This window comes from Marmota monax, unplaced genomic scaffold (genome assembly GCF_021218885.2).
Source record: "Marmota monax isolate L192 unplaced genomic scaffold, Marmota_monax_Labrador192_F-V1.1 WCK01_AAM20220418_F8-fsc02456, whole genome shotgun sequence".
Taxonomy (NCBI): Eukaryota; Metazoa; Chordata; class Mammalia; order Rodentia; family Sciuridae; genus Marmota; species Marmota monax.
Genome location: NW_026693857.1, coordinates 659 through 14,692, shown reverse-complemented (window position 1 = coordinate 14,692; position 14,034 = coordinate 659). Strand labels below are relative to the sequence as shown.

General features: G+C 43.8%; 1 protein-coding gene across 1 annotated transcript; it reads right to left on the bottom strand.

Moving 5' to 3' along the window:
- Positions 1-3,478: 3,478 nt before the first annotated feature.
- On the bottom strand, positions 3,479-4,649 carry LOC124105342 (vomeronasal type-1 receptor 4-like; the record flags this gene model as incomplete). The annotated part of the gene is made up of 2 exons (XM_046462488.1): positions 4,145-4,649; positions 3,479-3,840 (listed from the first exon to the last, which is right to left on the bottom strand). Coding segments are annotated over exons 1-2 (867 nt in total), but the record flags the coding sequence as incomplete, so codon positions are not given.
- Positions 4,650-14,034: the final 9,385 nt, after the last annotated feature.

Sequence of the window (14,034 nt, the reverse complement as noted above, 5' to 3'; positions counted from 1 at the left end):
TGTCGCGACCCCTCGCCGGCAAGGGAAAACACGACACAGGATTCTTCTTTCAGCAGTTTATTCAGGCCCTTGATTCATGTATCATCTTCTAGTGACCCCCCGCCGAGCGCCCAAGCACAGCCTAATAAAGCCTCCCGCATACCAATCCCCAGCTGCCACGTGGATCTCTCTCATAGGGTGGTAAGGGATTGCGTGCCAACTCTCCAAAAAAGGAGTTGTTTATCACAGGCCACAGTGGAAGCCGGCGCCATCTTCTAATGGCGGCCACGGTCTGTAAGAATGGCTTACCACAGTTCCCCCTTCTATTTTATAAAACAATGCAGGCGAAAGTAGAGGTCCTATCCCACTGTGCAGAAGTGGCTGCAGTGTATGGTTCAGTCCTAAGGAGGGCCCTTCCCTAGACCTGGTCCCATATCAGCCGACGCCTTTTTTCGTAGGGCGGGGCATGGACGTCAAACCCGCATGCAATAAGACATGCTTTCCTTGAGGTCCGTTGAGGGATCACTCAAGTGCAGTGCCTTGCCTCGCATCCTGCATCGTGATGACGGCGAGAAGGTAGCCTGGTAGTAATGACAAAATTTAAGTTGGCAACACAATCCCTAAACCCCAGAGGAAGGTAAAGAGTCTGTAGCCGAGAAGAAAGACCAGTCCTGAAACCCATCTGCGTGCAATGGTAACAAGACCTGCAGAGTGCAAGGGCTATTCAGCATTGGGAGAGAATAAGGAAGAGGACATGCCAATCCCAGTGCAATGTGAAACTAACTTGGGGTGCAATGGCCATGCCCAGAAATCACTGTTTAAGATGTGCAAGCCAGATTTGTGGAGAAATGCCATTTTCTAAGGCCGCAAGAGCCTGTACGATCATAGCCTTCTCTTGCGCATGGCGAGTTTTAAGGCGACAGAGAAGCCACAAACAAAGTACAACACCGAAGCAACACATTGCCCCAAAAATGCCCACTCCCACCCATTCCTTAAAAAAGGAAAAGGCAGAGGATAGCCAACTGGTGAATTGACCCAAAGTCACTGGTTCGACACGGGTGCTATTCAGAACAGCAATCTGAGTTAGTTGAGACTGGATCAAGTTTTCTGCTTCCATGGACCAGGTTCCGGATAGATACTCTCCGATGATGCAGGAGGCATTTCTGGAATCATTAAATCTGACAGAGGTTATACATAAATGTGCACGTTGATCAATACAACCCAAATGTACTAGGTCAGACAATTCCTCAACTTGAGCTTGAAGCAGATCTATCCTTTGATTAGCAGCCAGAATCCCAGATAGAATGTGTTGATTAATTCTACTTTGAGATTCAAGTATGGTGGATGTTTGTTGAATAACCTGATTAATAGTGGCAGCAGTTTGAACCTGGCTGGCCATGGCTACTCCAGCTGTAACTGCTGCAGCAGCAGATACCGCCACAGCTGTCACTATAGCTGCCGTAATTCCAAAATCTCTACGGGCTCTAATCAGTTCAACAATAGGAAAAGATTCTGGATCCGCAGTAACCGGGATCGGGAAAAAAGTTGGAATTTTCATAATCACTGCCGTAGTCCAGGAGCCATTCCAACACTCAGACAAATAACAGGTAATATTAGAACAATTAAGCATCCCCTGTGATGTATCATTAGCCAAAAGAAACAGGAACGGAGATTGGAGACAGACTGCTGCGGAGGGTAATGTAGCATTAAACAATTGTGAATTGTGTGAAGTAATTTTAAGTCTCCTACCTCGCTCCGAGTTTTGGGTACTGCCAGAAACATTAAACAGCCAACTTTGGACTCCTAATATTTCCCTGGGGAAACACAAGCGCAGACTAGACTAGCCCAATCTGAGGGAGTCATGCAAAATCTAGTAAGTCCCTCCACCTGAGTGAGAGTGAAAGCGGCATCTATGCCATAAGTGCGGACAGATTCTGCCAAGGTTTTAATTATCTTAAAGTCTAAAGGCTCATGATATCTTCCCCTGTTATTGTCCTGAAATACAGGGTATGCAAGTCCCATATCTGTATTAACTGTCCTCCAAACTTGTGCATGAAAAGATCTCCCGGAACCTTGGCTCCCCCCCACATACGGAGGTGGGGCAATCGGCACCATATCTTCTTCTAGATATTCTACCTCCTCCTCCTCAGAGTTTTGTTGACCGATGTTAACTCCCTTCCCCTTCTTACAGTAGGCCTGCGTGCCCTGTGTCTCCTTTTTCTTCTTTTTCATTTTTATCTTATGTAGTTGTTGTAACAATATATCAAGGTCCTCAGAACTCTCTGAGTCGCTTGTGTTCTCGGGCGTTTTTAATTCGGTCAAGTCTGGGTAGAGCCTTCTCCTATTTTTATCTTCAGGCTCTTTTGCCTTCTCACTACTGTTACTTTTAATACTCTCTGCCACTTCACTACATGATCCTTCAGATTTTTCCTCATGCAGTTGCTCAAGAATAGCTTGACCCTCACTCACAGCTTCCTGGCATTTACCATCTGTTATACATCCTCTAACTAACTTCCAAAGTGGTATAACGCCACCCTCTAAGGTGCCTTGCTCATGAGCGAAATCTAGATCTTTCCCTAATTTGTCCCAGCTAGGAATCGTAAGACTCCCTGAAAAAGCAAACCAAGGAGCCGCTATATCAGCTTCTCTTAAAAACATCTGCAAAGTACTCTGCTTTATCTTAAGTCCTTTTGAATGTAACAACCCATCTAGGGCCAACAAAATTGGGCTTGAAGAGGTAGCGCCCATAATGTTTTTAGAGCTATAAAGAAAGTGAAAGTACAAAAATCCCCGCTCTCTTCCTTTTACAGGGGAGCGTTCCGTTCTATGAATTCCCCGCTCTCTTCCTTTTACAGGGGAGCGTCCTTTTTCCCGCTCTCTATATACAGAGAGAGCGCCCCGCTATTTGCTTGCGGATTCCCACTTTACCTGGGAACTTACCGGTGCACCACCCTGACTGCTGAAAGTTCTGGATCCTGGGTTCGAGGAATATAATTCCCCGTCCGGGCCACCAATTGTCGCGACCCCTCGCCGGCAAGGGAAAACACGACACAGGATTCTTCTTTCAGCAGTTTATTCAGGCCTTGTTTCATGTATCATCTTCTAGTGACCCCCCGCCGAGCGCCCAAGCACAGCCTAATAAAGCCTCCCGCATACCAATCCCCAGCTGCCACGTGGATCTCTCTCATAGGGTGGTAAGGGATTGCGTGCCAACTCTCCAAAAAAGGAGTTGTTTATCACAGGCCACAGTGGAAGCCGGCGCCATCTTCTAATGGCGGCCACGGTCTATAAGAATGGCTTACCACACCTGAGCTTCATCTACAGCATTTCTTGTTTATTATTCTTGAGATAGGGATTACATTGTCGAGGCTGGCCTTTCATTTGTGATCCTCCTCTCTGGGTCTCCCAAGATTTGGAGAAAATAGTTTTTTCCACAGTACTCAGCAGGATTTGTTAAATTTTTTATGCAGACAAAGCAGAGTCTGGATAGTTTGGATACCGTGAATTCATGGGTCATGAGAAGAAAGGGGCTGACAGTGGGAAAACACAGTGAAATTAGGTCATTAATGTTCACCTCCCACCAAACGTGGTTTGAAAACAGAGCAATATAAAGACTTAATAGGGAGGAGAGGGTGTGGAAAGTCACAAAGGTTCCCACCAGGACAAGGATTCTCTGGGTGGCTCTGGACTCAGGGCAAGATCTGGGGGAAACTTTGATGCTATGAATGTGCTGAACCCTCTGCTTGTGCCTGTACAGAAGGAGAACCATGGAGCCACTGGACCAGATTATGAGCACGTAAAAGACAACCTCAGGAAATACAAATAATGCTGCATATAATGAATCTGTGAATTTTTCACTACCTACAGTAAAACAGTATGTGGTGAGCCGCTTCTGCCGTTTCTGCAGATTATGGTCGCCATTACAAGATGACGCTGGCTCCGCTGTGGTCTGTGACAAACAACTCCTTATCTGGGAGAGTTGGCACATGATTTTTCACCACCCTGTGAGAAAGCTCCAAGCGGCAGCTTTGCATTGGGGCTTGGGATGCTTTATTAAGGCTGGGAGGGGCATCAGAGAGAGAGAAGAAGAAATATCCAGGGCCTGAATAAACTGTTGAAAGAAGATTCCCGAGTTGCGTCTTCCTTGCGGGCAAGGGGTCGCGACAACAGTACCCATAATCCCTTTTCTCTGTTGTGTTTACACTGTTCCATTTGCTGTGTATATAGAGAGGAAAAATGGAATTCACCACCATGTACAGGATCCAGCAGAGGGAAATGGAGAAGCCAATGTACTTGGGAGCTTTTCCTTTGAGATCCTTCCAACAGGAGTTCATGGGGCTGATGGTGATGTTCTGGAAGATGCTCAAGAGGCAGGTGATGAAAATGGACACACTCCTGCCCACCTGCTGAATATACAAAATAACATGGCATCCAGAAATACTGAAGAAGTATCTCAGCCCAAAAGCAATCATTGTGTGGGGAATTCCTCTAGCGAGAATGACCAAAGAGTTGGCTACCATAAGGTGCCCAAGAATCAAATCTGTGGACCTTAATGTGCACCCACTGCAGGAAAGCACCAAATGATGATAAAGTACAGAGAAATTTCCCAGAATTCCAACAGCATTCTGTGATAAAAGCATCAGTCCTATTGCCACATTTGTGGGGCCCATTCCGTAATTCAAAACATTGTCCTTTATATTATGGCAAGAATGGTTCCCCTCAGAAAAATGACTCCTTAATAATAGCTGTGCCCAAGTATCGTGGTGAGCACCTTCCCTACTACCTGCAGAGCTGAGGAAGAATGATCACTGAAACCCACAAGTTTGAATCCAGCCTGAGCTACATAGTGTTATCCCCATCTTAAAATAGTTTTTGACACCAAGATTAATTTTCATTGAAAGTACTTGTGGGATTAAAAAGACATCAAGATGTACATGTTGATGGGGAGAATTAACAATGTACTTTATAGGAAAATAAGAATTGATGAGGTGATGCTAAATTGGAGGGGGAAAAAAAATGAGACTGAATGCTTAGGAAGAATTTAGCATGTACTATTTCAGAATGAACTGATATATTGTAGTCATGTTGGATAAAGAACCTCAGTCACTATCCACACCATTCAATAAATCAGATCTCGGTGGATTTCTGACCTAAAGTTTAAAGATCAGTCATGGCCATTTTTTTTTTATAATAACAAAAACTATTTCTATGGTTTTAGAAAACAAAACACATATTAAACAGTACAAACACATCAATTTTTACATGTCTGTGTTTTATGCTTGTGACTGTTCACTGTGCTCTCTCCTCAGCTTCCTTTTTTACATCCAAAGTCACAATAGTTTTAAAGCATAATATTTATTCTGAAAATGGACCACTGGACTTTCTATTGCTCATATTGTTATTTTAGGAATAAAAGAATAGTGTAATATATAAGTGAACTATTAGGAAATATACTTTGTTCCTAAACAATGGAACATGACAAATTAGTTTAAAATAAAAATGAAGTCCTCACCAATTTCAGGCTAAAAGTGTCTGTGCATTGATAGATACATTGGTGAAACTCTTAGTAATGAAACAGTATTTGTGGAGGACATTTCAATACAAGAGATGCATCAGTAGAAGTTGGAGGCTATGAATTCTACCACTTTGCATGAATTGAAATAAAAAGAAAAATATCCTGAGATTATGATAAGTATTGTAACATTACTACACAGGAAAAGTTCTCATCATTATAATGTTACAGTCTGTATGTCCAGCAGGGAGAGAATTCTAGCCACAGCCATCCCAGCAGACGGATTCAGAGGAGACACAATTCCTATCTGCACTAGGTGGATTGTAATGTAGAGTTGGAAAAAACAGCTTTTATTCCAGAAACAGTCCCAGGTCTGGGCTTCTGCACAAGAGGAGGTGGTCCTTACATTTCCATCCTCATCTTCACTATAGGCAGGAATGGCTTAAACCCACAGCCATTGTAGCAGTTCAAATATGTTCTATGATTTTCTAAAGTAACAAGAAACGCAGATTAGTTGCTAACTAGAGACCTTCAACACCTTCCAAATCAGAACTCTCTTAATGAATTTTTTCTTCACCTAAAAACGTCTTCAGTAATAATTTTGTTATAACTTTAGGAGCCACAAGGAGTTGGCACCAAGTCAGGGGACACTCTCTTTTACTACTGCGATCATAGTGAAAGAATTATTCCTCTTTTGTCTGCCTTCCCACCAAATCTCTTTCTACCCCAGAATTTGTTTATTTCCTCTGCAGACTTTAGCAGAATTTTGATCAATTTTCTTGCTATCTCTTCTGAAACAAAAGACTGATATTGAAAATACTCACTGTGCTTCTTGTGTGCAAGGTGCTGGGCTCAGTGTGAGGTCCTGACAGCCAGCATGGAGGGACGGAGGCAGCTGGGCCCTGAGATAAAGGTCTGTGCTCCTGTGACCTCACTTCCCCTCAGGGCTGCAATTATCACTTCACCTGGAGAGACAATGACAGTGCAGGCCTGGGGAGCCCAGGACAAGGCTGAAAAACTTTCTCCACACTTGCTAATTAGTAATGCAATTAGTAATGCAATTATGAGTTCCTTGTTAGTAACTTCAGAACAAGTGTTGAAGAGTTTGGGAGAGGCTGCTGCTGTTCCATAATTCATGGGGGCTAACAGAGGAAATAGTGAGGTGTGATCCATGAGGGACATACAGAGGGTTTGTGCATCTCACTGGACTCCAGGCTTCCCTGACTAATTACCCCAAATCTTACTAATTCTGCCTCTTTTCCCCTCTTTCTCCATTCCCATCTTCTTTGGGGAGAGGCTGGGACCTGGATCCAGGCCTATCTGGTAGCCCTGTCTCCTCATCTCAGGCAGGCTGGTGTATGGAGAGTGCAGACCACACCCAGGGTGAGTGCTCCTGATTGTGACATCTGATGGTGTCATTACTTCCATGTCTTGGAGATGGAGCTTGTCACCAGGAAGGAGAGTAACCAACAGGATGGGTTACTTGCAGCATGTGCTGAAGGGCACAGTGTGGAAACATTAGGGCTTGGAGTCTTGGGGACAGAGTACATGTTCCCCAGCACTGGAAAAGACCTGAGTTGCACTTATGAGGACTTGGGTGTCCTGTAACCAGATCCCAGGGGAGACATACATGAAGATCTCATCCATTATTTTTCCTGGAGTCTTTTTTTTTTTTTTAAGGTTTATCCCAGCATGTTTATTTATTTATTTTTTTTTAAATTTTTTATTGTGGGTTGTTCAAAACATTACAAATTTCTTGACATATCATATTCCACACTTTGATTCAAGTGGGTTATGAACTCCCACCTTCACCCCATACACAGATTGATTCTGCAGAATCACATCAGTTACACATCCATTGATTTACAAATTGCCATACTAGTGTCTGTTGTGCTCCGCTGCCTTTCCCATCCTCCCCCCTCCCCCCTCCCCACCTCTCCCCTCCCCTCCCCTCCTCTCTCTCTACCCCCTCCACTGTATAACCCTGAGGGTCTCCTTCCATTACCGTGCAATTTCCCTTCTCTCTCCCTTTCCCTCCCACCTCTCATCCCTGTTAAATGTTAATCTTCTTCTCCTGCTCTTCGTCCCTACTCTGTTCTTAGTTACTTTCCTTATATCAAAGAAGACATTTGGCATTTGTTTTTTAGGGATTGGCTAGCTTCACTTAGCATAATCTGCTCTAATGCCATCCATTTCCCTGTAAATTCTATGACTTTGTCATTTTTTAATGCAGAGTAATACTCCATTGTGTATAAATGCCACATTTTTTTTATCCATTCATCTATTGAAGGGCATCTAGGTTGGTTCCACAGTCTTGCTATTGTGAACTGTGCTGCTATGAACATCGATGTAGCAGTGTCCCTGTAGCATGCTCTTTTTAGGTCTTTAGGGAATAGACCAAGAAGGGGAATAGCTGGGTCAAATGGTGGCTCCATTCCCAGCTTTCCAAGAAATCTCCATACTGCTTTCCAAATTGGCTGCACCAATCTGCAGTCCCACCAGCAATGTACAAGTGTACCCTTTTCCCCACATCCTCGCCAGCACTTGTTGTTGTTTGACTTCCTAATGGCTGCCAATCTTACTGGAGTGAGATGGTATCTTAGGGTGGTTTTGATTTGCATTTCTCTGACAGCTAGAGATGTTGAGCATTTTTTCATGTACTTGTTGATTGACTGTATGTCCTCCTCTGAGAAGTGTCTGTTCAGGTCCTTGGCCCATTTGTTGATTGGGTTGTTTGTTCTCTTATTGTCTAATTTTTTGAGTTCTTTGTATACTCTGGATATTAGGGCTCTATCTGAAGTGTGAGGAGTAAAGATTTGTTCCCAGGGTGTAGGCTCCCTATTTACCTCTCTTATTGTTTCTTTTGCTGAGAAAAAACTTTTTAGTTTGAGTAAGTCCCATTTGTTGATTCTAGTTATTAACTCTTGTGCTATGGGTGTCCTGTTGAGGAATTTGGATCCCGACCCCACAGTATGTAGATCGTAGCCAACTTTTTCTTCTATCAGACGCCATGTCTCTGATTTGATATCAAGCTCCTTGATCCATTTTGAGTTAACTTTTGTGCATGGCGAGAGGAGGGGATTCAGTTTCATTTTGTTGCATATGGATTTCCAGTTTTCCCAGCACCATTTGTTGAAGATGCTATCCTTCCTCCATTGCATGCTTTTAGCCCCTTTATCAAATATAAGATAGTTGTAGTTTTGTGGATTGGTTTCTGTGTCCTCTATTCTGTACCATTGGTCCACCCGCCTGTTTTGGTACCAGTACCATGCTGTTTTTGTTACTATTGCTCTGTAGTATAGTTTGAAGTCTGGTATCGCTATACCGCCTGATTCACACTTCCTGCTTAGCATTGTTTTTGCTATTCTGGGTCTTTTATTTTTCCATATGAATTTCATGATTGCTTTCTCTATTTCTACAAGAAATGCCATTGGGATTTTGATTGGCATTGCATTAAACCTATAGAGAACTTTTGGTAATATCGCCATTTTGATGATGTTAGTTCTGCCTATCCATGAACAGGGTATATTTTTCCATCTTCTAAGATCTTCTTCTATTTCTCTCTTTAGGGTTCTGTAGTTTTCATTGTATAAGTCTTTCACCTCTTTTGTTAGGTTGATTCCCAAGTATTTTATTTTTTTTGAGGATATTGTGAATGGAGTGGTTGTCCTCATTTCCATTTCAGAGGATTTGTCGCTGATATACAGGAATGCCTTTGATTTATGCGTGTTGATTTTAAATCCTGCCACTTTGCTGAATTCATTTATTACTTCTAGTAGTTTTTTTGTAGAGCCTTTTGGGTCTGCTACGTATAGAATCATATCATCTGCAAATAGTGATAATTTAAGTTCTTCTTTTCCTATTTTTATGCCTTTAATTTCTTTCGTCTGTCTAATTGCTCTGGCCAGTGTTTCGAGAACTATGTTGAAGAGAAGTGGAGAGAGAGGGCATCCCTGTCTTGTTCCAGATTTTAGAGGGAATGCCTTCAGTTTTTCTCCATTCAGAATGATGCTAGCCTGAGGCTTAGCATAGATTGCTTTTACAATATTGAGGTATGTTCCTGTTATCCCTAGTTTTTCTAGAGTTTTGAACATAAAGGGATGCTGTACTTTGTTGAATGCTTTTTCCGCATCTATCGAGATGATCATATGGTTCTTATTTTTAAGTCTATTGATGTGGTGAATAACATTTATTGATTTCCGTATATTGAACCAGCCTTGCATCCCAGGGATGAATCCTACTTGATCATGGTGTACAATTTTTTTGATATGTTTTTGTATCCGATTCGCCAGAATTTTATTGAGGATTTTTGCATCTAGGTTCATTAGAGATATTGGTCTGTAGTTTTCTTTCTTTGAAGTGTCTTTGTCTGGTTTAGGTATCAGGGTGATGTTGGCCTCATAGAATGAATTTGGAAGTTCTCCCTCCTTTTCTGTTTCCTGAAGTAGCTTGAAAAGTATTGGTATTAGTTCTTCTTTAAAGGTTTTGTAAAATTCTGCTGTATACCCATCCGGACCTGGGCTTTTCTTAGTTGGTAGTCTTTTGATGGTTTCTTCTATTTCCTCAACTGATATTGCTCTGTTTAGGTTTTCTATATCCTCCTGACTCAATCTGGGCAGATCATATGACTTAAGAAATTTATCTATGCCTTCACTATCTTCTAATTTATTGGAGTATAAGGATTCAAAATAGTTTTTGATTATCTTCTGTATTTCTGAAGTGTCTGTTGTGATATTGCCTTTTTCATCCCGTATGCTAGTAATTTGAGTTCTCTCTCTTCTTCTCTTCGCTAGCATCGCTAAGGGTCTGTCGATTTTGTTTATTTTTTCAAAGAACCAACTTTTAGTTTTGTCAATTTTTTCAATTGTTTCTTTTGTTTCGATTTCATTAATTTCAGCTCTGATTTTAATTATTTCTTGCCTTCTACTTCTTTTGCTGTTGTTTTGCTCTTCTTTTTCAAGGATTTTGAGATGAAGTATGAGATCATTTATTTGTTGGTTTTTTCTTTTTTTAAGGAATGAACTCCAAGCAATGAATTTTCCTCTTAGAACTGCTTTCAATGTGTCCCCTAGATTCTGATATGTTGTTTCTGTGTTTTCATTTATCTCTAAGAATTTTTTAATTTCCTCCTTGATGTCTTCTATAACCCATTGATCATTCAGTAACCTATTGTTCATTCTCCAATTGATGTATGCTTTTTCCTTCCTTCTTTTATCGTTGATTTTCAGTTTCATTCCATTATGATCAGATAAGATGCATGGTATTATCTCTACTCCTTTATATTGTCTAAGAGTTGCCCTGTGACATAATATATGATCTATTTTTGAGAAGGATCCATGTGCTGCTGAGAAAAAAGTGTAACTGCTTGATGTTGGGTGGTATACTCTATATATGTCAATTAGGTCTAGGTTATTAATAGTGTTATTGAGTTCTATAGTTTCCTTATTCAACTTTTGTTTGGAAGATCTGTCCAGTGGCGAGAGAGGTGTGTTGAAGTCTCCCATGATTATGGTGTGGTGGTCTATTAGACTCTTGAACTTGAGAAGAGTTTGTTTGACGAACATAGCTGCACCATTGTTTGGGGCATAAATATTTATGATTGTTATGTCTTGTTGGTGTATGGTTCCCTTAAGCAGTATGTAGTGTCCCTCTTTATCTCTTTTGATTAACTTTGGCTTGAAATCTATTTTATTTGATATGAGTATGGACACGCCTGCTTGTTTCCGAAGTCCATATGAGTGATATGATTTTTCCCAACCTTTCACCTTCAGCCTATGTATGTCTTTTCCTATCAAATGCGTCTCCTGTAGGCAGCATATTGTTGGGTCTTGTTTTGTGATCCATTCTACTAGCCTGTGTCTCTTAATTGGTGAGTTTAAGCCATTAACATTTAGGGTTATTATTGAGATATGGGTTGTTCTTCCAGCCATATTTGTTTATTTCTGTTACTAAACATGGTTTGTTTTCCTCTTTGATTATTTCCCCCCCCCTTTACTGTCCTACCTCCCACTGTTGGTTTTCATTGTTATTTTCCATTTCCTCTTCCTGTAATGCTTTGGCGAGGATGTTTTGAAGAGATGGTTTTCTAGCTGCGAATTCTTTAAACTTTTGTTTATCGTGGAAGGTTTTAATTTCATCCTCCATCCTGAAGCTTAATTTCGCTGGATACACAATTCTTGGTTGGAACCCATTTTCTTTCAGTGTTTGAAATATGTTATTCCAGGATCTTCTAGCTTTCAGAGTCTGTGTTGAAAGATCAGCTGTTATCCTGATTGGCTTACCCCTAAATGTAATCTGCTTCCTTTCTCTTGTAGCTTTTAAAATTCTCTCCTTATTCTGCATGTTGGGCATCTTCATTATAATGTGTCTAGGTGTGGATCTCTTATGATTTTGCACATTTGGCGTCCTGTAGGCTTCTAGGATTTGGGATTCTGTCTCATTCTTCAAGTCTGGGAAGTTTTCTTGTATTATTTCATTGAATAGACTGCTCATTCCTTTGGTTTGGAGCTCTGTACCTTCCTGTATCCCAATGACTCTTAAGTTTGGTCTCTTTATGTTATCCCATATTTCTTGGATGTTCTGCTCATGGTTTCTTAACAGTCTTGCTGAGCTGTCTATGTTCTTTTCCAGTTGAAATACTTTGTCTTCATTGTCTGATGTTCTATCTTCTAAGTGTTCTACTCTGCTGGTAGTATTCTCCATTGAGTTTTTAAGTTGGTTTATTGCTTCCTGCATTTCTAGGATTTCTGATTGCTTGTTTTTTATAACCTCTATCTCCCTGTATAGTTGATCCTTTGCTTCCTGGATTTGTTTATGTAATTCGTTGTCGAAGTGATCTTTCATTGTCTGATTTTGCTGTTTAATGTCTTCCTTGATACTCCAGATCATCTGAAGCATGTATATCCTGAATTCTTTATCTGACATTCCATCTGCTGCAGCTGTTACCTCTTCTAAAGTTGCGTTGACCTGCATTGATTGTGGTCCTTTCTTTCCTTGTCTTTTCATACTGCTTGCGTATCTTTCCTGCAGGTGCGGGCGGCGGCTCTGCTCTCTCCTTATTCCAATTTGGGTGTCGTGGCTACCACGCCAGCAGGTCACTGGGCCTGTTCTGGGAGCTGGCGGCGGCTCTGTTCTGCCCCTACTCCAATTGGGGTGATGAGTGTACCACTCCGGCAGGCCACCGGGCCTGATCCGCCGGTCGGTTGCAGGTTTGCCTACCCTGCAGGCGCGGGCGGCAGCTCTACTCTTCCCCTACTCCAAATGGGGTGACGTGTCTGTCGTCCCGGTAGGCCACTGGGCCTGTCCCGCTGGTCGGTCGCAGATCTGCCCACCTTTCGGGCACGGGTGGAGGCTCTGCTCTGCCCCTACTCCAATTGGGGTGTCGTGACTACCCCGCCTGCAGGACGCTGGGCCTGATCCTGGCAAGGGAGGCGACTCTGCTCTGTCACTACTCCAATTAGGGTGGTGTTTGTACCACGCCGGCAGGCTCCTGGGCCTGATTCGCCGGTCTGTTGTAGGTCTGCCTACCTTGAAGGCGCGGGCGGCGGATCTGCCCTGCCCCTCCTACCACGCCTGCGGACCCCTGGGCCTGATCTGCAGGTTGATCACTGGTCTGCTCACCCTGCGGGCATGGGTGACGGTTCCGCTCCGCCCCCACTCCAATTGGGGTCACGTGACCACCACACCGGCAGGGCCTGATCCGGGTGCTGGCAGCTGCCAGCATCCGGGCATGGGAGAAGGATCTGCTCTGCCCCTACTCCAGTTGGGGTGACGTGTGTACCACACTGGCAGGCCACTGGGCCTGACCCGCCAGGCTGTCACAGGTCTGTTTACCTTGCAAGCGCGAAGGGCGGCTCTGCCCTGCCCCTCCTACCACGCCCATGTACTACTGGGTCGTGGGTCTGCCCACCTGGCGGGTGTGGGTGGCGGCTCCGCTCTGCCCCCTCTCCAATTGGGGTCACGCGGTCACCACGCTGGCGAGCCGCTGGGCCTGCTCCGGGGGCTGGCGGCGGCCCGGCTCCTCCCCTCTGGCTCGAGGACAAATTGAGGAGACTCGGGTGACTGAGCCTCACCCCCCTTACCAGGAGACCAACTGCTTATGTCACCGCTGGTATTGATGAAGATCTCTCCTCCACCGCTTTCTGCTGACATCAGATCTCTGCCATGTTGGTATCCTATGCGAATGGCAGCATTTCGTTCCCCTTGCCGGGCAACCCAAGCAACGGGTGAGTCCTGACCGGCCCTCAGCAGGACCCGGACCGAGACGCAGTTTCCGCGGGCTCCTAGCCCCGGTCCAGGGAAGTTCCGGGAGCCGGAACTCGGCCGCTCCGTGCTCGGTGTAAGCTCCTATAAGTGTAAGCTCCAAGAAGCAGTCCCCGCGGGCTCAGTTCCGGGAGCCGGAATTCGGCTGCTTAGTGCTTGGTGTTTGCTCTGATAGTAGCAGGGTCCAAGAAGCAGCCTCCGCAGGCTCCGCAGCCCTGAGCCAGGGCGGTTCCGGGACGGTTCTGGGAGCCGGAACTCAGCCGCTCCGTGCTCGGTGTAAG